The sequence below is a fragment of the Salvelinus namaycush genome, unplaced genomic scaffold (genome assembly GCF_016432855.1).
Source record: "Salvelinus namaycush isolate Seneca unplaced genomic scaffold, SaNama_1.0 Scaffold1167, whole genome shotgun sequence".
NCBI lineage: Eukaryota > Metazoa > Chordata > Actinopteri > Salmoniformes > Salmonidae > Salvelinus > Salvelinus namaycush.
Genome location: NW_024057861.1, coordinates 17,278 through 40,807, shown reverse-complemented (window position 1 = coordinate 40,807; position 23,530 = coordinate 17,278). Strand labels below are relative to the sequence as shown.

General features: G+C 47.0%; 1 protein-coding gene across 1 annotated transcript in view; it reads left to right on the top strand.

The window, feature by feature from the left end:
• Positions 1-21,678, top strand: part of LOC120035953 (metabotropic glutamate receptor 5-like) — a gene marked incomplete at its 5' end in the record, with an annotated part of 57,496 nt that extends 35,818 nt beyond the window's left edge. The window contains 6 exons of the mRNA XM_038982438.1: positions 3,759-3,945; positions 6,869-7,027; positions 7,861-7,986; positions 8,185-8,367; positions 18,929-19,092; positions 20,442-21,678. Coding sequence (XP_038838366.1) covers positions 3,759-3,945; positions 6,869-7,027; positions 7,861-7,986; positions 8,185-8,367; positions 18,929-19,092; positions 20,442-21,678 — 2,056 coding nt within the window. The remainder of the gene's footprint in view (positions 1-3,758; positions 3,946-6,868; positions 7,028-7,860; positions 7,987-8,184; positions 8,368-18,928; positions 19,093-20,441) is intronic.
• Between the last annotated feature and the right edge of the window lie 1,852 nt (positions 21,679-23,530).

The window sequence follows — 23,530 nt, the reverse complement described above, 5'->3', positions numbered from 1 at the left end:
CGAGGTACTCCTCGCTCTTTTGTTTGGGTTTCTACCCTGTGTTTTTGTATACGTGTTTGTTTGGTCTTCGTCCCCGTGCCTTTACACGGCACGCCGTAATTTGGGTAAATAAATAAAAACTATTACGCATTCCTGTGCCTGTCTCCCGATCTTTCATACCAACGTGAGAGATGCTTAGAATTCCATTTCGCCTGAATGGCACAAAAATATGTATCTCTTTTTATTTTACCACTACAATCTGTTCGTCGGGACGAAACTGGGAAAAAATGACTTGTGTAGAAAGTTAACATCCGCACCTTGATGGTGTCAACTGTGCTTATGTCTGCGTAATGAGAAAGTAGGGAAAAAATGAGAACTTCTGACTATTTCTGGTCTAGTGATCGATGGCAAATGAGCTCGCTGCCCAGACGTACATAATTACAAAGAGAATATTCTCCTGATTTAAAATGGTGCCCAACTTGAAAAAAATCTAAATATACACACTGTGAGATATTTGTCGAAATAGACCGGCATGCCACTCCATAGGAAAACAATGGGGGGAACTCAGCGTTTCAAGGGCAAAAAATATTTGAGGGTTGGCATTTGATGACAACCGAGCTCGCTGCCCAGACTTACATAATTACAAAGAGGAGATTCTTATGATTAAAATGGCGTCTGACTTGAAAAAATCTGAATATACACATTGCGAGACATTTGGCGAAATAGACAGACATGCCTACATTTCCCCCATAGGAAACAATGGGCCGACCACAGAGTTCCAATATAATTTTTTTGCTGTTTACATTTTAACTATAAAACTTGAGCAGGTCTCATTGGCAACAATAGTGAAGCAGGCATTGTGACATAGAACAATAAGCTGGGGATAGAACGTTCGGAAGGCGACTTGGTGCCACGGTGCTCAATAGAACTAATAGGAGCTGGCAGGGTGAAAGATTCCCTAAAATAAGGCCTGTTTTTTCGTGATTACTTCAAAACGACGGTAAACAGCTGGGACATATGGTCATATTATGAAACTGGGCTCCATGACGGATGCAATGAACAAGTTTTTATCAGAAAAAAGCGTTGTTAAAAATGTCATGTGTCCAGTCTACCTGGAGATGTGTTGCGTCATTGTCCTGTTGAAAAACAAATGATAGTCCCACTATGCCCAAACCAGATGGGATGGTGTATCACTGCAGAATGCTGTGGTAGCCATGCTGGTTAAGTGTGCCTTGAATTCTAAATAAATCACAGACAGTGTCACCGGCAAAGCACCATCGCACCTCCTCCTCCATGCTTCACGGTGGGAACCACACATGCGGAGATCATCCCTTCAACTATTCTGCGTCACACAAAGACACGGTGGTTGGAACCAAAAATCGGACATTTGGACTCATCAGACCAAAGGACAGATTTCTACCGGTCTAATGTCCATTGCTCGTGTTTCTTGGCCCAAACAAGTCTCTTCTTCTTATTGGTGTCCTTTAGTAGTGGTTTCTTTGCAGCAATTCGACCATGAAGGCCTGATTCACACAGTCTCCTCTGAACAGTTGATGTTGAGATGTGTCTGTTACTTGAACTCTGTGAAGCATTTATTTGGGCTGCAATCTGAGGCTGGTAACTCTAATGAACGTATCCTCTGCAGCAGAGGTAACTCTGGGTCTTCCTTTCCATTCTGAGGCTGGTAACTCTAATTAACTTATCCTCTGCAGCAGAGGTAACTCTGGGTCTTCCTTTCCATTCTGAGGCTGGTAACTCTAATTAACTTATCCTCTGCAGCAGAGGTAACTCTGGGTCTTCCTTTCCAATCTGAGGCTGGTAACTCTAATGAACTTATCCTCTGCAGCAGAGGTAACTCTGGGTCTTCCTTTCCTGTGGCGGTCCTCATGAGAGACAGTTTCATCATAGCGCTTGATGGTTTTTGCAATTGCACTTGAAGACATTTTCAAAGGTCTTGAAATTGTACGGATTGACTGACCTTAATGTCTTAAAGAAATGATGGACTGTCGTTTCTCTTGCGTATATGAGCTGTTCTTGCCATAATATGGACTTGGTCTTTTACCAAATAGGACTATCTTCTGTATACCAACCCAACTGATTGGCTCAAACGCATTAATAAGGAAAGAAATTCCACAAATTAACTTTTAACCAGATACACCTGTTAATTGAAATGCATTCCAGGTGACTACCCAATGTAGCAGGTTGAGAGAGAGTGTGCAAAGCTGTCATCAATGCAAAGGGTGGCTACTTTGAAGAATCTCAAATATAAAATATATTTTGATTTGTTTAACACTTTTCTGGTTACTACATATTCAATATGTGTTATTTCATAGTGTTGATGTCTTCACTATTATTCTACAATGTAGAAAATAGTACAAAAATAAAGAAAAACCCTTAAATGAGTAGGTGTGTCCAAACTTTTGACTGGTACTGTATCTGGCACTACTTTTGACCAGGTGTAGGGCACTACTTTTGACCAGGTGTAGGGCACTACTTTTGACCAGGTGTAGGGCACTACTTTTAACCAGTTACAGGGCACTACTTTTGACCATGTGTAGGGCACTACTTTTGACCAGGTGTAGGGCACTACTTTTGACCAGGTGTAGGGCACTACTTTTAACCAGTTACAGGGCACTACTTTTGACCAGGTGTAGGGCACTACTTTTGACCAAGTGTAGGGCACTACTTTTGACCAAGTGTAGGGCACTACTTTTAACCAGTTACAGGGCACTACTTTTTACCAGGTGTAGGGCACTACTTTTGACCAGGTGTAGGGTACTTCTTTTAACCAGTTACAGGGCACTACTTTTGACCAGTTACAGGGCACTACTTTTGACCAGTTACAGGGCACTACTTTTGACCAGGTGTAGGGTACTTCTTTTAACCAGGGCCCAAACACTCTTAGAAGTCAAAGGTGCCTGGAAGAACCTTTTCGGTTGCCACAATGGAGGAACCTTTCCAAGTCAAAAAGGTTCCTCCAAGAACCCCTCAACTAACCAAATATCAACTCTTGACTTCCATTGGTTCCTTGAGGGACTCCAGGGGGTTCCTTGAGGGACTCCAGGGTGTTCCTTGAGGGACTCCAGGGGGTTCCTTGAGGATCTCCAAGGTTCCTCAAGTCACCGCTAATGTCAAGAGTTTAGGGCACTAAGTAAGGATTAGGGTTCCATTTGGGATGCAGTGTTGGTCTCACAGACTTATCAAGCTTTGACCCAACTGGCAACCTATTCCCCATATAGGGAACTATGTTTGACCAGAGAGGACTGGCAACCTATTCTCCATATAGGGAACTATGTTTGACCAGAGAGGACTGGCACACTATTCTCCATATAGGGAACTATGTTTGACCAGAGAGGACTGGCACCCTGTTCCCCATATAGGGAACTATGTTTGACCAGAGAGGACTGGCACACTATTCCCCATATAGGGAACTATGTTTGACCAGAGAGGACTGGCAACCTATTCTCCATATAGGGAACTATGTTTGACCAGAGAGGACTGGCACACTATTCTCCATATAGGGAACTATGTTTGACCAGAGAGGGCTGGCACACTATTCCCCATATAGGGAACTATGTTTGACCAGAGAGGGCTGGCACACTATTCCCCATTATAGGGAACTATGTTTGACCAGAGAGGGCTGGCACCCTATTCCCCAAATAGGGAACTATGTTTGACCAGAGAGGGCTGGCATAGTCTAGCACGCTGTAAACATTAATATGAATGTCAATTTGATCATGTGTGGGTGTGTGTGTGTGTAACTGTGTGTGTGTGTGTAGGTTCTACGACACCCCGGTAGTGAAGTCGAGCAGTAGAGAGCTGTGTTACATCATCCTGGCTGGGATCTGTCTGGGCTATCTCTGTACCTTCAGCCTCATCGCCAAGCCCCATGCTGCACACTGTTACCTACAGAGACTGGGCATAGGACTGTCCCCTGCCATGAGCTACTCTGCCCTGGTCACTAAGGTACACACACAAACATAAAGCTACAATGCCAATGACTGTATTACAGTTGTATTTCCAGACTAACCGTATAGCTGGTATCCTGACTGTGTTGTTGTTCCAGACTAACCGTATAGCTGGTATCCTGACTGTGTTGTTGTTCCAGACTAACCATATAGCTGGTATCCTGACTGTGTTGTTGTTCCAGACTAACCGTATAGCTGGTATCCTGACTGTGTTGTTGTTCCAGACTAACCGTATAGCTGATATCCTGACTGTGTTGTTGTTCTAGACTAACCGTATAGCTGGTATCCTGACTGTGTTGTTGTTCCAGACTAACCATATAGCTGGTATCCTGACTGTGTTGTTGTTCCAGACTAACCATATATCTGGTATCCTGACTGTGTTGTTGTTCCAGACTAACCGTATAGCTGGTATCCTGACTGTGTTGTTGTTCCAGACTAACCATATAGCTGGTATCCTGACTGTGTTGTTGTTGTTCCAGACTAACCATATAGCTGGTATCCTGACTGTGTTGTTGTTCCAGACTAACCATATAGCTGGTATCCTGACTGTGTTGTTGTTCCAGACTAACCGTATAGCTGGTATCCTGACTGTGTTGTTGTTCCAGACTAACCATATAGCTGGTATCCTGACTGTGTTGTTGTTCCAGACTAACCATATAGCTGGTATCCTGACTGTGTTGTTGTTGTTCCAGACTAACCATATAGCTGGTATCCTGACTGTGTTGTTGTTCCAGACTAACCATATAGCTGGTATCCTGACTGTGTTGTTGTTCCAGACTAACCATATAGCTGGTATCCTGACTGTGTTGTTGTTGTTCCAGACTAACCATATAGCTGGTATCCTGACTGTGTTGTTGTTCCAGACTAACCATATAGCTGGTATCCTGACTGTGTTGTTGTTCCAGACTAACCATATAGCTGGTATCCTGACTGTGTTGTTGTTCCAGACTAACCGTATAGCTGGTATCCTGACTGTGTTGTTGTTCCAGAATAACCATATAACTGGTATCCTGACTGTGTTGTTGTTCCAGACTAACCGTATAGCTGGTATCCTGACTGTGTTGTTGTTCCAGACTAACCGTATAGCTGGTATCCTGACTGTGTTGTTGTTCTAGACTAACCATATAGCTGGTATCCTGACTGTGTTGTTGTTCCAGACTAACCGTATAGCTGGTATCCTGGCTGTGTTGTTGTTCCAGACTAACCATATAGCTGGTATCCTGACTGTGTTGTTGTTCCAGACTAACCATATAGCTGGTATCCTGACTGTGTTGTTGTTCCAGACTAACCGTATAGCTGGTATCCTGGCTGTGTTGTTGTTCCAGACTAACCATATAGCTGGTATCCTGACTGTGTTGTTGTTCCAGACTAACCGTATAGCTGGTATCCTGGCTGTGTTGTTGTTCCAGACTAACCGTATAGCTGGTATCCTGACTGTGTTGTTGTTCCAGACTAACCGTATAGCTGGTATCCTGACTGTGTTGTTGTTCCAGACTAACCGTATAGCTGGTATCCTGACTGTGTTGTTGTTCCAGACTAACCGTATAGCTGGTATCCTGACTGTGTTGTTGTTCCAGACTAACCGTATAGCTGGTATCCTGACTGTGTTGTTGTTCCAGACTAACCGTATAGCTGGTATCCTGACTGTGTTGTTGTTCCAGACTAAACGTATAGCTGGTATCCTGACTGTGTTGTTGTTCCAGACTAACCGTATAGCTGGTATCCTGACTGTGTTGTTGTTCCAGACTAACCGTATAGCTGGTATCCTGACTGTGTTGTTGTTCCAGACTAACCATATAGCTGGTATCCTGACTGTGTTGTTGTTCCAGACTAACCGTATAGCTGGTATCCTGACTGTGTTGTTGTTCCAGACTAACCGTATAGCTGGTATCCTGACTGTGTTGTTGTTCCAGACTAACCGTATAGCTGGTATCCTGACTGTGTTGTTGTTCCAGACTAACCGTATAGCTGGTATCCTGACTGTGTTGTTGTTCCAGACTAACCATATAGCTGGTATCCTGACTGTGTTGTTGTTCCAGACTAACCGTATAGCTGGTATCCTGACTGTGTTGTTGTTCCAGACTAACCGTATAGCTGGTATCCTGACTGTGTTGTTGTTCCAGAATAACCATATAACTGGTATCCTGACTGTGTTGTTGTTCCAGACTAACCGTATAGCTGGTATCCTGACTGTGTTGTTGTTCCAGACTAACCATATAGCTGGTATCCTGACTGTGTTGTTGTTCCAGACTAACCATATAGCTGGTATCCTGACTGTGTTGTTGTTCCAGACTAACCATATAGCTGGTATCCTGACTGTGTTGTTGTTCCAGACTAACCGTATAGCTGGTATCCTGACTGTGTTGTTGTTCCAGACTAACCATATAGCTGGTATCCTGACTGTGTTGTTGTTCCAGACTAACCGTATAGCTGGTATCCTGACTGTGTTGTTGTTCCAGACTAACCGTATAGCTGGTATCCTGACTGTGTTGTTGTTCCAGACTAACCATATAGCTGGTATCCTGACTGTGTTGTTGTTCCAGACTAACCATATAGCTGGTATCCTGACTGTGTTGTTGTTCCAGACTAACCATATAGCTGGTATCCTGACTGTGTTGTTGTTCCAGACTAACCATATAGCTGGTATCCTGACTGTGTTGTTGTTCCAGACTAACCGTATAGCTGGTATCCTGACTGTGTTGTTGTTCCAGACTAACTGTATAGCTGGTATCCTGACTGTGTTGTTGTTCCAGACTAACCATATAGCTGGTATCCTGACTGTGTTGTTGTTCCAGACTAACCATATAGCTGATATCCTGACTGTGTTGTTGTTCCAGACTAACCATATAGCTGGTATCCTGACTGTGTTGTTGTTCCAGACTAACCGTATAGCTGGTATCCTGACTGTGTTGTTGTTGCAGACTAACCGTATAGCTCGTATCCTGGCTGGCAGTAAGAAGAAGATCTGTACCAAGAAGCCCAGGTTCATGTCAGCCTGCGCCCAGCTGGTCATCGCCTCCCTACTCATCCTGCTACAACTAGGAATCATAGTAGCTCTGTTCATTATGGAACCACCACAGGTATGAAGGGAGAGGAGGGAGGGAGAGGGTGGGGGAGGGAAGGAGAAGGTGGGGGGAGGGGGCGGGGAGAGGGTGGGGGAGGGAGGGAGGGAGGGAGGGAGGGAGGGGGGGAGGGAGGGAGAGGGTGGGGGAGGGAGAGGTTAGAGGGATGGGGGAGGGAGAGGGTGGGGGAGGGAGAGTGTGGGGGGAGGGGGGAGGGAGAGGGTGGGGGAGGGAGGGAGGGAGAGGGTGGGTGGAGGGAGGGAGGGAGGGTATGGGGAGTGGAGGGAGGGAGGGAGAGGGTGGGTGGAGGGAGGGAGGGAGGGAGGGAGGGAGGGAGGGAGGGAGGGAGGGAGGGAGGGAGGGAGGGAGGGAGGGAAAGGTGGAAACCTAGTCAGTTGTCCAACTGAATGAATTCAACTGAAATGTGTCTTCCTCATTTAACCCCTCCCCTCTGAATCAGAGAGGGGCAGGGGCCTAAATTGGCATCCACTTCAGGAGAGGAAGGGAAGCAGGTGGGCTGGAAGGAGGGAGGGAGGGAGGTACGGGGAGCGGAGGGAGGGAGGGAGGAATGGAGGGAGGAGGGGGACAGAGGAGAGTGGGAGGGAGGAGGGAGGTACGCGGAGCGGAGGGAAGGAGGAATGGAGGGAGGAGGGGGACAGAGGAGAGTGGGAGGGAGGGAGGAGGGAGGTACGCGAAGCGGAGGGAGGGAGGAATGAAGTAATGGAGGGAGGAGGGGGACAGAGGAGAGTGGGAGGGAGGAGGGAGTGAAAGAGAGTGGTGACACTTCACGGGAGAGATTTGCAGTTAACAGAATGACTATTTGTGTGTGTGTGTGATGTATTCATCACCAGGTGATCTATGACTACCCCAGTATCAGTGAGGTCCATCTGATCTGCAACCTGACTACAGTCGGAGTAGTGACTCCTCTGGGTTATAATGGCCTGCTCATCCTCAGCTGTACCTTCTACGCCTTTAAGGTGACTCTCACACGCACGCACGCACGCACGCACGCACGCACGCACGCACGCACGCACGCACGCACGCACGCACGCACGCACGCACGCACGCACGCACACACACACACACACACACACACACACACACACACACACACACACACACACCTCTTCTCTTCTCCACTCTCATGTTAATTATTTCCTCTCTGTGTCCCTCAGACCCGTAATGTTCCTGCTAACTTCAACGAGGCTAAGTACATAGCCTTCACCATGTACACCACCTGCATCATCTGGTTGGCCTTCGTCCCGATCTACTTTGGCTCCAACTACAAGATCATCACCATGTGTTTCAGTGTTAGTCTCTCTGCTACTGTGGCTCTCGGCTGCATGTTCGCCCCCAAGGTAGGAGAGACACACACACACACACTTAGATATCTGCACACACACACACTAACACACACACACACTTAGATACCTGCACACACACTAATACACACACACGCACGCACACATGTATGCGACTAAATGTAGATACATTACACACACACTTAAGCTGTGTTCCAATACTCATAGTAACCGCACTAACGGCAATATTTGTGACGTGAATTGAGAATGTATTATTATTAGCTTGTAGCTTATCGGTCATAGTATGGATGCTGTTACAGTTTTTAACCATCCCTTTGGCACTAATTTCAGAACCTCGTGGTCATGTTTCTAAACTCTAGACATAAAACTCAAAACGGTCATCACTTGTAAGACAGGCGGCCCAATGTTCAAAACATTGCATTGTGCATTCATATCTTTAAAGAAACCTTGCACTTGCAGAATCATTGGTTCAAATAACTCATTTATCATGAAATACCATAGGAACATTCCTTTAGATCACCCACACACAAGATACCTGATAGTTTCACTGTGTAGTTGTTCGTACAATCATTGAATATCGTAGGACAAAATATGTGATACATGTTTCATTATGGTGCTACACGTAAATACATCACTGTAAAAGGACTAGTAGAGAGAATACTACAGACACAGTGGAATCATTGAACAAAATCTGAAATATATTGATGAAATACAATAAAATCACAACATAGGTTTCTTTGAATCAAAGCAAAAATAATTAGCTACAATAAAGAAAAAAAAAACTACTGTAAAACATCAACTGCAGTGTTCCTCACCTGGCTTACTGTAAAACGTCAACTGCAGTGTTCCTCACCTGGCTTACTGTAAAACATCAACTGCAGTGTTCCTCACCTGGCTTACTGTAAAACGTCAACTGCAGTGTTCCTCACCTGGCTTACAGTAAAACATCAACTGCAGTGTTCCTCACCTGGCTTACTGTAAAACATCAACTGCAGTGTTCCTCACCTGGCTTACTGTAAAACATCAACTGCAGTGTTCCTCACCTGGCTTACTGTAAAAAGCAAAACAACGGATTGATTACTGTACTTCTATATTTCCATCAACCCTGTCTTGTGGATTTGGCCACAGGTTCTTATCCACATCACAATGGATGTTTTCATTAGCCAAACATCTTGGGAAGACTCTTCGGGTGAATCCAGGCCTGACGCTGGTCTGCCGTGATGTCATTGCATGCGTCATCCATGGCCTGGAGAAGGGTGGCTTGTTCGTGAGGGCGCCTATCATATACCTTCCACCTCCATGTGGAGAAAAATTCCTCAATCGGGTTAAGAAAAGGAGAGTATGGGGGTAAGTACAAGGTGGTAAATTGTAGATGGGCCTGAAACCATGCTTGCACCATTTGAGCATGGTGGAACCTGACATTATCCCACACGATGACATAAGTCACGCTATCAGCTCTACAGACCTGATTTAGCTCATCAAGGAAGGTTACAAGGAGAGCTGTGTTATATGATCCAATACGAGGTCTGCGTCCCACCACACCATCTTCCGATATAGTCGCACACGTGGTGACGTTGGCCCCATGTTGTCCAGGTACTTGGATGGTTACCCGCTGGCGAATGAAATTCCGACCTCTCCTCCTTGTCTTGGCCAGGTTGAAGCCTGCATCATCCAAAAAGAGGAATTTATGATGGTTTTTGTCAGCATCCAGGGATCATCCAGCATCATCAGCATCCAGCATCATCAGCATCCAGCATCATCAGCATCATCAGCAGCATCAACAACAGCAGCAGCATCATCAGCATCCAGCACCAGCAGCATCAGCAGCATCACCATCCAGCATCATCAGCATCCAGCATCATCAGCATCCAGCATCATCAGCATCCAGCATCATCAGCATCCAGCATCATCATCTGCAGCAGCAGCATCATTGGCATCCAGCATCATCAGCATCCAGCATCATCAGCATCATCAGCATCATCAGCATCCAGCATCATCAGCATCCAGCATCATCAGCATCATCTGCGTCCAGCATCATCAGCATCATCAGCATCCAGCATCATCAGCATCCAGCATCATCAGCATCCAGCATCATCAGCATCCAGCATCATCAGCATCCAGCATCCAGAGATTTACTGATTACAATGATGTAGAATTTTGGGGGGAATTTTTCACAACAGGCATCTTGAAACTGAACATACCTGAACATATTCAGTCCTCAGTTGCTTCACTCTGTCTGCATTTCTTTTCAAAAGGCACACGGTATAGCTGTTTAAGAGACACCTGGTGCCTTTTCAGCATGCGTGCAATAGTCGGCAGACTGATGGCTTCCACATTGTTGAACATGTCGTCATTGTCCAAGATATGCTGATGAATTTCTGTAAGGCGAATATCATTTCTGGCCCGAACCAAATTGACCACAGCCCGCTCTTGTTGGTCAGTCAGAATTTTGCCTCTGCCTCCTGTATTTGGCCAAGTCTCAATTCTGCAGGGAAAATGACAGTAAGAACACATTTAGTCACATGACCTACTGTGTGGTACACATTGGCATGCAGTATACGGTCATTTGACAGTTGAGAGTAGCCTAATGTTTAGTGCATGATGAAGACTTACCGGTTCTCATTGCGGAAAGTTCTGATGATTGAGGCCACGGTTGATCTTCTGAGGTTTGGTGGAATCATTGTAGCTGCCTCAGTCATTGTCATGATTTACGACATGGTCTACAACTACTGCTCGGATTTCATTGGACACTTTTCGCTGTTGCTGCCGCTGTCTTGGTCCGTGGCCTTGTCCTCTACCACGTTCCCCCACACCTCTCAAACGAGGCCCACGACCACCTCTCAGAAGGGGTGCTCGTCCCCTGCTGTTCCTTTGACCACCATGTCTTCCTCCTCCCACCGCTTGACCTCTATTGTGACCTGGATGACCTGTCGGGCTCCATGTTATCACTATGTTGTTGTAGGTGGATACCACTCATTTCACTATATACTCGTACCACAATGTGAAATAAATCATCAGTAACGAGTTGTCAGTATTAGAAAAGCAATAACAAGGGCCTGCATACGTACACTCACTAGCCACTTTATTAGGTACACCTGGGTGTTAATGCAAATAGCCTGCTCCTTCGAACAGCGAATCATGTGGCTGCCCTGCAACTCAATATATAGAGTATATAGAGTAGAGAGCTTTAGTTGTTGTTTGACCAAACATTAGAACGGGCAAGATGCGTAATCTAAGCAACGTTGACCGTGGTATGATTGTTGATGCCACACATGGTGATTCCAGCATCTCAGAAACAGCTGCCCTCCTGGGACCTTAAGGCACTACCGTCTCTAGAGTTTACAGACAACGGTGCGATAAACAAAACACATTCAGTGAGCGGCAGTTCTGTGGGCAGAAACACCTTGTTAACGAGAGAGGTCAGAGGAGAATGTCCAGACTCATTCAAGCTAACAGAAAGGCCACAAATGGTGTGCAGAAGGGCATCTCTTACCGTACAACACGGTGAATAATTCAGGCTGTTGTGGAGGCAAAAGGGGGTCCTACCCAGTACTAGATAGGTGTACCTAATAAAGTGGCCGTTAAGCATACAGTAATGTCAAATCTGAAAACATGGTCTGGAAAAGTGGAACATGGGACCATAGAAACAGTGTCTGATAAAGAATGATTGTCACGTTCCTGACCTGTTTTCTGTTGTTTGGTATGTGTTTAATTGGTCAGGGCGTGAGTTTTGGGTGGGTAGTCTATGTTATGTGTTTTCTATGTTGGGTTAATGGGTTGCCTGGTATGGCTCTCAATTAGAGGCAGGTGTTTGGCGTTTCCTCTGATTGAGAGTCATATTAAGGTAGGTTGTTTCACATTGTTTGTTGTGGGTGGTTGTCGTCCGTGTCAGTGTTTGTCGCGCCACACGGGACTGTCTCGATTTATGTAGTCTGTTCCTGTTCGTGAGTTCTGCATGTATTTTATGTAAGTTCCATGTCCAGGTCTGTCTACTCCGTTTTGTTATTTTGTAAAATCCTTCCAAGTGTTTGTTTTCGTGTTTCATCGTTTGATTTAATAAATCATTATGTATTCACAACCCGCTGCACTTTGGTCAAATCACTACTCCTCCTCTTCGTATGAAGAGGAGGAGGAACACCGTTACAGAACCACCCACCAAACCCAGATCAAGCAGCGGGTTAACGGACAGCAACGACAGCAGCAGTGGGTAAAGGAGGATTGGACATGGGAAGAGATTCTGGACGGAGAAGGACCCTGGGCAGAGCCAGAGGAGTGTCGCCGTCCCAAGGCGGAGCTGGAGGCATCTAAAGCGGAGAGGCGACGATATGAGGAGGCAGCACGGAAGCAAGGCTGGAAGCCCGCAAGTACAACCCAAAAATGTATTGGGGGGGGGGGGGGGGGGGGGCTAAAGGGTAGTGTGGCGAAGTCAGGTAGGAGACCTGCGCCAACTTCCCGGGCTTACCGTGGAGAGCGAGAGTACGGGCAGACACCGTGTTACGCAGTAGAGCGCATGGTGTCTCCTGTACGTGTTCATAGCCCGGTGCGGGTTATTCCACCTCCCCGCACTAGCCGGGCTAGAGTGAGCATTGAGCCAAGTGCCATGAAGCCGGCTCAACATATCTGGCCTCCAGTACGTCTCCTCGGGCCGGTGTACATGGCACCAGCCTTACGCATGGTGTCCCCGGTTCGCCAACACAGCCCAGTGCGGGTTATTCCACCTCCCCGCACTGGACGGGCTACGGGGAGCATGCAACCAGGTAAGGTTGGGCAGGTTCAGTGCTCAAAGGAGCCAGTACGCCTGCACGGTCCGGTATAGTATATCCGGCGCCACCTTCCCGCCCCAGCTCAGTACCACCAGTGCCTACACCACGCACCAGGCTTCCAGTGCGTCTCCAGAGCCCTGTTCCTCCTCCACGCACTCTCCCTGTGGTGCGTGTCTCAAGCTCAGTGCCTCCAGTTTCGACACCACGCATCAAGCCTCCTGTGCGTCTCCAGAGCCCTGTACGCACTGTTCCTTCTCCCCGCACTCGCCCTGAGGTGCGTGCCCTCAGCCCGGTACCTCCAGTTCCGGTACCACGCACCAGTCCTATAGTGCGCATCGAGAGTCCAGTGTGCCCTGTTCCTGCTCCCCGCACTAGCCTTGAGGTGCGTGTCTCCAGTCCGGTACCACCAGTTCCGGCACCACGCACCAGGCCTACTGTGCGCCTCAGCAGGTCAGAGTCGGCTGTCTGCCCAACGCCGCCTGCACTGCTCGTCTGCCCAGCGCCGTCTGAGCCATCCGTCTGCCCAGCGCCGTCTGAGCCATCCGTCTGCCCAGCGCCTTCTGAGCCATCCGTCTGCCCAGCGCCTTCTGAGCCATCCGTCTGCCCAGCGCCTTCTGAGCCATCCGTCTGCCACGAGCCATTAGAGCCGCCCGTCTGTCCCGAGCCATTAGAGCCGTCCGTCAGTCAGGAGCCGCTAGAGCCGCCAGCCAGTCAGGAGCTGCCAGAGCCGCCAGCCAGTCAGGAGCTGCCAGAGCCGCCAGCCAGTCAGGAGCTGCCAGAACCGCCAGCCAGTCAGGAGCTGCCAGAGCTGCCCTACAGTCATGAGCTGCCCTACAGTCATGAGCTGTCCTTCAGTCATGAGCTGCCCTCCAGTCATGAGCTGCCCTCCAGTCATGAGCTGCCCTCCAGTCATGAGCTGCCCTCCAGTCATGAGCTGCCCTACAGTCATGAGCTGCCCTACAGTCCGGAGCTGCCACCCAGTCCGGAGCTGCCACCCAGTCCGGAGCTGCCACCCAGTCCGGAGCTGCCACCCAGTCCGGAGCTGCCACTCAGTCCGGAGCTGCCATTAGTACAGAGTTGTCCCTCTGTCCTAAGCTACCTCTCTGTCCGGAGCTACCTCTCTGTCCGGAGCTACCTCTCTGTCCTGAGCTACCTCTCTGTCCTGAGCTACCTCTCTGTCCTGAGCTACCTCTCTGTCCTGAGCTGTCTCCTCTATGTAGGAGGGGCCTTAGTGAAGGTTCCTGGACCATGGTCGGGGGCGAGGGTCGCCACTCAAAGGACGCGAAGGAGAGGGACAAAGACAGTGGTGGAGTGGTGTCCTCGTCCACCGCCGGAGCCGCCACCGCGGACAGATGCCCACCCAGACCCTCCCCTTGAGTTTGTAGGGGTGCGCCCGGAGTTCGCACCTTGAGGGGGGGGTTCTGTCACGTTCCTGACCTGTTTTCTGTTGTTTGGTATGTGTTTAATTGGTCAGGGCGTGAGTTTTGGGTGGGTAGTCTATGTTATGTGTTTTCTATGTTGGGTTAATGGGTTGCCTGGTATGGCTCTCAATTAGAGGCAGGTGTTTGGCGTTTCCTCTGATTGAGAGTCATATTAAGGTAGGTTGTTTCACATTGTTTGTTGTGGGTGGTTGTCGTCCGTGTCAGTGTTTGTCGCGCCACACGGGACTGTCTCGGTTTATGTAGTCTGTTCCTGTTCGTGAGTTCTGCATGTATTTTATGTAAGTTCCATGTCCAGGTCTGTCTACTCCGTTTTGTTATTTTGTAAAATCCTTCCAAGTGTTTGTTTTCGTGTTTCATCGTTTGATTTAATAAATCATTATGTATTCACAACCCGCTGCACTTTGGTCAAATCACTACTCCTCCTCTTCGTATGAAGAGGAGGAGGAACACCGTTACAATGATGATGAAATATTACAGCCATAGATAATATAGTCCAATTGGTTCGTGTTCCACGGTAAGTGGTGTCAATGGATCTCGTTATCCTGAAACTTTCATGATCTAAACATGGAATATTGTTTGTCAGTTTCCATAAAACTATGCATTCAGAGTAATGCAACAGTTACATATCATTTTCATTACAATGTGTGAATTGCATTTTGAAATGGTAATACTTTGATGTTAAGTTGTGCCATTTTGAACAGGTGATTTTAGTTCAATGAACAAATGATCTTAGCTTTATGTGTATTGTATCCAAGCAATTGGAAAAATTGTTATTTTTGAAAAATATGCAATTTCATTATCGGTTGTGAGTTTTGTGTCTAGAGTTTTGAAAAATGACATCAAGGTTCTGAAATTAGTGCCAAGTGATTGTAATAAACTAGTGTAACGGATGTGAAATGGCTAGCTAGTTAGCGGGTACGCGCTAATAGCGTTTCAATCAGTTACGTCACTTGCTCTGAAACCAAGAAGTAGTGTTTCCCCTTGCTCTGCAAGGGCCGCGGCTTTTGTGGAGCGATGGGTAACGATGCTTCGTGGGCGACCGTTGTTGATGTGTGCAGAGGGTCCCTGGTTCGCGCCCGGGTCGGGGCGAGGGGTCCGTCTAAAGTTATACTGTACATTGATGCTGTTGACCCGGATCACTGGTTGCTGCGGAAAGGGAGGAGGTTGAAAGGGGGGTGAGTGTAACGGATGTGAAATGGCTAGCTAGTTAGCGGGTACGCGCTAATAGCGTTTCAATCAGTTACGTCTGATTGAAACGCTAGTAGCGCGTACCCGCTAACTGGCTAGCCATTTCACATCCGTTACACTAGTATTCCAAAAGTTGCTGGATGTAGTACTTAATTAGCCAAAAATACAAAGGATACACGCAGAGGACACTATTTCTGTGCTTTTAGGGCCCATAATGCAATTCTTCAGAAAATGGGCGTGGCATCACAACGTTTTCAGATTTGAAGAAAATGGCGGAAAATATGTAGACGATGTCCGACGAGAACGGATACAAATTAATTGCTTTTACTAATTATGACAAATGTTAAGAAAGTTGATCAATGTAATAAAGTAATTCCTTTTCAAATAAATTACGTTACGCGTCATGTTGGCTGACAATTTGTCACGCTACGCTATACTTACAAACCGCATAGCATATCATTACAGCAGTATGTACCGGTATGTTAGCTAACTACCTAACGTTAGTTGGCTACTTATACATTGAACTTGCCAGTATATTAACTATATGCTATCTAACTAACTACCCAATGTTTATTGATTTGATTATTCATGTCATTCTTAGCTAAGTGGTATAGTCGTTGTGCGTTCTCAATGGACATTGTTCATTCTGGCTATCCACTCCAATTTCAGAGCACTCTCGACTGAGTGTGCCAGAGCGCAGAATAACTGATGAATTTACAAACTGCTCAGTAAAAGTCGGCAAAAAAAAAGCGTAATTAGATTGACGTGCTCCGAGAGTGAAAAGCTCTGAATTTACAAACGAACAATCTGACAACATCAGGATTTACCAACTCCCAGAGCGCACTCTGGCACTCCAGATTCAATTTACGAACACACCCGAAATCATAAAATGTCTAGCTAATATTTTGTTATGCTAACAAGCTAGAAAGAGGTTTCATAGCAACAACATCAACTTCTGGTAGACAGGGAAAACGCAAGCACGCTCAACTGAAAGGATACCGTTAGTTTACAGTATACTAAAATGAACTAATAGTATGTAGTACTGTATACAGTATGTTAGAATGGGTATTCGGACACAGATTTAAACAGCATGTACACACACTTAGACAGCATTTACACACACTTAGACAGCATTTACACACACTTAGACAGCATTTATACATACTTAGACAGCATTTACACACACTTAGACAGCATTTACACATACTTAGACAGCATTTACAAATACTTAGACAGCATGTACACATACTTAGACAGCATTTACACACACTTAGACAGCATTTACACACACTTAGACAGCATTTACACACACACTTAGACAGCATTTACACACACACTTAGACAGCATTTACACACACTTAGACAGCATGTGCACATACTTAGACATCATGTACACATACTTAGACAGCATTTACACATACTTAGACAGCATTTACACACACACTTAGACAGCATTTACACATACTTAGACAGCATTTACACATACTTAGACAGCATTTACACACACTTAGACAGCATTTACACACACTTAGACAGCATGTACACATACTTAGACAGCATGTACACATACTTAGACAGCATTTACACATACTTAGACAGCATTTACACATACTTAGACAGCATTTACACATACTTAGACAGCATGTACACATACTTAGACAGCATTTACACACACTTAGACAGCATGTACACATACTTAGACAGCATTTACACATACTTAGACAGCATTTACACACACTTAGACAGCATGTACACATACTTAGACAGCATGTACACATACTTAGACAGCATTTACACACACACTTAGACAGCATTTACACATACTTAGACAGCATTTACACATACTTAGACAGCATTTACACACACTTAGACAGCATTTACACACACTTAGACAGCATGTACACATACTTAGACAGCATGTACACATACTTAGACAGCATTTACACACACTTAGACAGCATTTACACACACTTAGACAGCATTTACACACACACTTAGACAGCATTTACACATACTTAGACATCATGTACACATACTTAGACAGCATTTACACATACTTAGACAGCATTTACACATACTTAGACAGCATTTACACACACACTTAGACAGCATTTATACATACTTAGACAGCATTTACACATACTTAGACAGCATTTACACACACTTAGACAGCATTTACACACACTTAGACAGCATGTACACATACTTAGACAGCATGTACACATACTTAGACAGCATTTACACATACTTAGACAGCATTTACACATACTTAGACAGCATTTACACATACTTAGACAGCATGTACACATACTTAGACAGCATATACACATACTTAGACAGCATTTACACATACTTAGACAGCATTTACACACACTTAGACAGCATGTACACATACTTAGACAGCATGTACACATACTTAGACAGCATTTACACATACTTAGACAGCATTTACACACACTTAGACAGCATTTACACATACTTAGACAGCATTTACACATACTTAGACAGCATTTACACATACTTAGACAGCATTTACACATACTTAGACAGCATGTACACATACTTAGACAGCATGTAAACATACTTAGACAGCATTTACACACACTTAGACAGCATTTACACATACTTAGACAGCATTTACACACACTTAGACAGCATTTAGACATACTTAGACAGCATTTAGACATACTTAGACAGCATTTACACACACTTAGACAGCATTTACACATACTTAGACAGCATTTAGACACACTTAGACAGCATTTACACACACTTAGACAGCATTTACACATACTTAGACAGCATTTACACATACTTAGACAGCATGTACACATACTTAGACAGCATTTACACATACTTAGACAGCATTTACACATACTTAGACAGCAGGTAAACATACTTAGACAGCATTTACACATACTTAGACAGCATGTACACATACTTAGACAGCATGTACACATACTTAGACAGCATTTACACACACTTAGACAGCATTTACACACACTTAGACAGCATTTACACATACTTAGACAGCATTTACACATACTTAGACAGCATTTACACATACTTAGACAGCATGTACACACACTTAGACAGCATTTACACATACTTAGACAGCATTTACAAATACTTAGACATACACAGAAGTATTACTGATGATGAATGAAGTGATTACTTTTATCTCTGTGTGTGTGTCTTCCCCAGGTATACATCATGCTGGCAAAGCCAGAGAAGAACGTACGGAGTGCCTTCACCACCTCCACCCAGGTCCGCATGCATGTAGGGGATGCCAAGACCGCCGCTAACGCTGCCAAACCCAAGACCATGGCTGGACTCTTCAGAAGGAAGGGCTCTGAAGAAAATCTCAGGTACTGTAAGGGGTCAAGGGGTTAGAGGTTTAGTAGCCGAGTCAAAGCGCATGGCGGGCCTGTTCAGATGACATCTGGATCTGGGCCGGGACTGTGTCAGGTACTGAAGTCAGTTAGGATTTAGGGGTTAGAGGTCAGAGTATATCAGGTACTGGAGTCAGGATTTAGGGGTTAGAGGTCAGAGTATATCAGGTACTGGAGTCAGTTAGGATTTAGGGGTTAGAGGTCAGAGTATAGCAGGTACTGGAGTCAGTCAGGATTTAGGGGTTAGAGGTCAGAGTATATCAGGTACTGGAGTCAGTTAGGATTGAGGGGTTAGAGGTCAGAGTATAGCAGGTACTGGAGTCAGTATTTAGGGGGTTAGAGGTCAGGGTATATCAGGTACTGGAGTCAGTCAGGATTTAGGGGTTAGAGGTCAGAGTATATCAGGTACTGGAGTCAGTTAGGATTTAGGGGTTAGAGGTCAGAGTATATCAGGTACTGGAGTCAGTTAGGATTTAGGGGTTAGAGGTCAGAGTATATCAGGTACTGGAGTCAGTTAGGATTTAGGGGTTAGAGGTCAGAGTATATCAGGTACTGGAGTCAGTCAGGATTTAGGGGTTAGAGGTCAGAGTATATCAGGTACTGAAGTCAGTTAGGATTTAGGGGTTAGAGGTCAGAGTATATCAGGTACTGAAGTCAGTCAGGATTTAGGGGTTAGAGGTCAGAGTATATCAGGTACTGGAGTCAGTTAGGATTTAGGGGGTTAGAGGTCAGAGTCTATTAGGTACTGGAGTCAGTTAGGATTTAGGGGTTAGAGGTCAGAGTATATCAGGTACTGGAGTCAGTTAGGATTTAGGGGTTAGAGGTCAGAGTATATCAGGTACTGGAGTCAGTTAGGATTTAGGGGGTTAGAGGTCAGAGTATATCAGGTACTGGAGTCAGTATTTAGGGGGTTAGAGGTCAGAGTATATCAGGTACTGGAGTCAGTTAGGATTTAGGGGTTAGAGGTCAGAGTATATCAGGTACTGGAGTCAGTTAGGATTTAGGGGTTAGAGGTCAGAGTATATCAGGTACTCAAGTCAGTTAGGATTTAGGGGTTAGAGGTCAGAGTAAAACATTTTTTTTTTTAAATTGCTTTCAAGATGCATACAGACACTACCATCTCAGTTCACCCTGCAGCTCCAACAAGAAGTCAGCACGGCGAAGAGGTCAGGGTTCAGGGTTAGAGGTCAGGGGTTAGAGGTCAAATATAAAACCCTGTTGTATTATGACATCCAGCTCCAACGGTAAGTCAGTAAGGTTAGGGGTCAGGGGTTAGAGATCAGTTAGTTATTTAACCCTGTTGTATTATGTCATCCCCCTCCCAGCTCCAACGGTAAGTCAGTGTCGTGGTCTCAGAATGAGCGCAGCGGCTACAGACCCAACCTGTGGAAGAGGATGTCCATCCACATCAAGAAGAAGGAGGAGGTCAACCAGACAGCCATCATTAAGCCCTTCTCTAAGGGGGCGGGCACCCCTGACCTCGCCCCCCCCGCCACGCCCCAACTTGGGGACAGGGGGGTCTATGATGAACCTCAGGGGGCACAGCATTACCCACCTGGAACCTACCCCTGCCCTCCCTCGCCTCATGTTGGAGCATACCGCCGCTGTCCCTCCTCGCCCTCCCCACTAACCCTGCCCACCGTCAGCCAAAGGGTGGGAGGCTTCCTCCCCTGTCCCTCCTCACCCTCCCGACTAACCCTGCCCACCGTCAGCCAAAGGGTGGGAGGCTTCCTTCCCTGCCCTTCCTCGCCTCACGCTGGAACCTACCACCCATGTCCCCCCCGGGGGCCTCAGGGGTCCCAGGACGGAGAAGAGGTCAGGGCTCTGCCATCCTACATGACAGAGAGGCCTCAGACAAGGGCGTGTGGCGGGGTGGGCAGGATGGGAGGTGGTAATATTGGTTGTGGTGGTAGGGGTGTAGGTATGGGGGGCATAGGTGATATTGGTGGGGTTGGCAGTATTGGTAATACTGGTGTGGGTGATTTAGACATGGGTATAGGTGTTGGTGGCATAGGTGACAGGGGTATTGGTGTGGGCACGGTGGGCAGTCAGCCCCAGGGTTCCACCATCATGGATCAGATTAGTTGTGTGGTGAACCGTTTCACTGCCAACATCAGCCAGCTCAACAACATGATGCTCCCTGGGTCGCCACCGGAGGGTGCTGACCCCCTTCCTCCGGGTCCAGGCCTCACCCCCGCCCCATGCCCCCCTCCCTACATCCTACCCCGCACCAGACAGCCAAATACCACAGTCACCGCCTACGCTGAAGTAGCAGCCATCGCCGCCTCTAACCATGGCAACCCCCGGGTGGGCGGGTCGGTCGGTGTGGTCTATGGTCCTGGGGGCGGGGTGTGTGGTACGGCGGCGGTGAGAACCACAGAGCTGCTGGAGGAGCTGGCTGCTCTGGCCCCTCCGTCACCGTTTAGAGACTCCTCCCTGGAGTCGCCTGGCGCCACGCCCCCCTCCCTGGCCTCAGAGTCTGCCCTGGGTGAGCCCTGCCCCCCGGGGAAATATGACAGACTGATGCTACGGCACTACAGTCAGAGCTCCTCTTCCCTGTAAACTCCTCCTCCTCATCCTCCTCTTCCCTGTAAACTCCTCCTCCTCTTCCTCCTCATCCTCCTTTCCCTGTAAACTCCTCCTCCTCATCCTCCCCTTCCCTGTAAACTCCTCCTCCTCATCCTCCTCTTCCCTGTAAACTCCCCCTCCTCTTCTTCCTCCTCATCCTCCTCTTCCCTGTAAACTCCTCCTCCTCTTCTTACCCTTCCCTGTAAACTCATCCTCCTCTTCCCTGTAAACTCCTCCACCTCTTCCTCCTCTTCCCTGTAAACTCCTCCTCTTCTTCCTCATCTTCCCTGTAAACTCCTTCTCTTCCTCCTCTTCCCTGTAAACTCCTCCTCCTCTACTAGAGATGTGTTCTGTGGAATAAGAGGTTAGAAAATGAAGTTTTGCATTTGGAGATTTAGTTGTGCACAGTTGGAGAAACAGGAAATGAGAGGAGAGCAGTACAACAATGCTGGATGAGCTACACAATATTTACTCGACTTTATTTCCTTTCCTTGGATAAGAGCCATAGTTTCTCCCCCCTGAGAGTGATGGGGGGACGCCAGGAGGAGAGACAGGGGGAGGGTCTCAGGACCACAGTACAGCCACGTAAAGACTGAAGGGCCTCAGGATCACAGTACAGCCACGTAAAGACTGAAGGGCCTCAGGATCGCAGTACAGCTTCACTAAAGACTGAAGGGCCTCAGGACCGTAGTACAGCCACGTTAAAGACTGAAGGGTCTCAGGATCGCAGTACAGCCACATTAAAGACTGAAGGGCCCCAGGATTGCAGTACAGCCACACTAAAGACTGAAGGGCCTCAGGACCGCAGTACAGCCACAGTACAGCCACACTAAAGACTGGAGGGCCTCAGGACCGCAGTACAGCCACACTAAAGGGTCTCAGGACCACAGTACAGCTTCACTAAAGACTGAAGGGCCTCAGGACCGCAGTACAGCCACACTAAAGACTGAAGGGCCTCAGGATCGCAGTACAGCCACACTAAAGACTGAGGGGCCTCAGGACCACAGTACAGCCACATTAAAGACTGAAGGGCCCCAGGTCCGCAGTACAGCCACAGTACAGCCACACTAAAGGGTCTCAGGACCACAGTACAGCCACAGTACAGCCACACTAAAGGGTCTCAGGACCACAGTACAGCCACAGTACAGCCACACTAAAGGGTCTCAGGACCACAGTACAGCCACAGTACAGCCACACTAAAGGGTCTCAGGACCACCGCTTCACTGAAGACTAGAAGTAAAGACATGCTGTTGCTGCCAGCTGGGCTGATGGGTGACTGACTGCCTGGCTAACACCTGAAAAATCAACACTCAGTTTCTGAGAGCACAGATGGACGACACAACATGTGGATTGTAACAGTTCAGAGCTAGGTTCTCCTGATTTAAGGCATGTATCTGGACGCATTGACAGCTGGGCAGTGGGAGGAGCAATAATGACTATGCCACAGCTACATCACAACCTCGTCCAATCAGCGGTCACTTCACCAGACTCACTGAGTGAAGACTCACTCAAATTCAGGCAATGACTAGGCCTGTTCTTCTTCCGTTTTAGTCCCTGCTTTAAAACAGTGACACTTCTTTCAGTGGAAATCACTTCCCAGACAAAACCCCCGAAACCGCTAAATCCCTGGCAGTAACACTACAACGTGACAATAAATCACCTGACATCTCTGTGTGGGACGAGTACCAGAGCAGTGCCAACAACTGTGATGAAAGTTTACCAGAGCTACATCAGGCCTGTCTTCTAGGACTCCTCCCCCAGCCTGGTTAACTCTTCTAGGACTCCTCCCCTAGCCTGGTTAACTCTTCTAGGACTCCTCCCCTAGCCTGGATAACTCTTCTAGGAC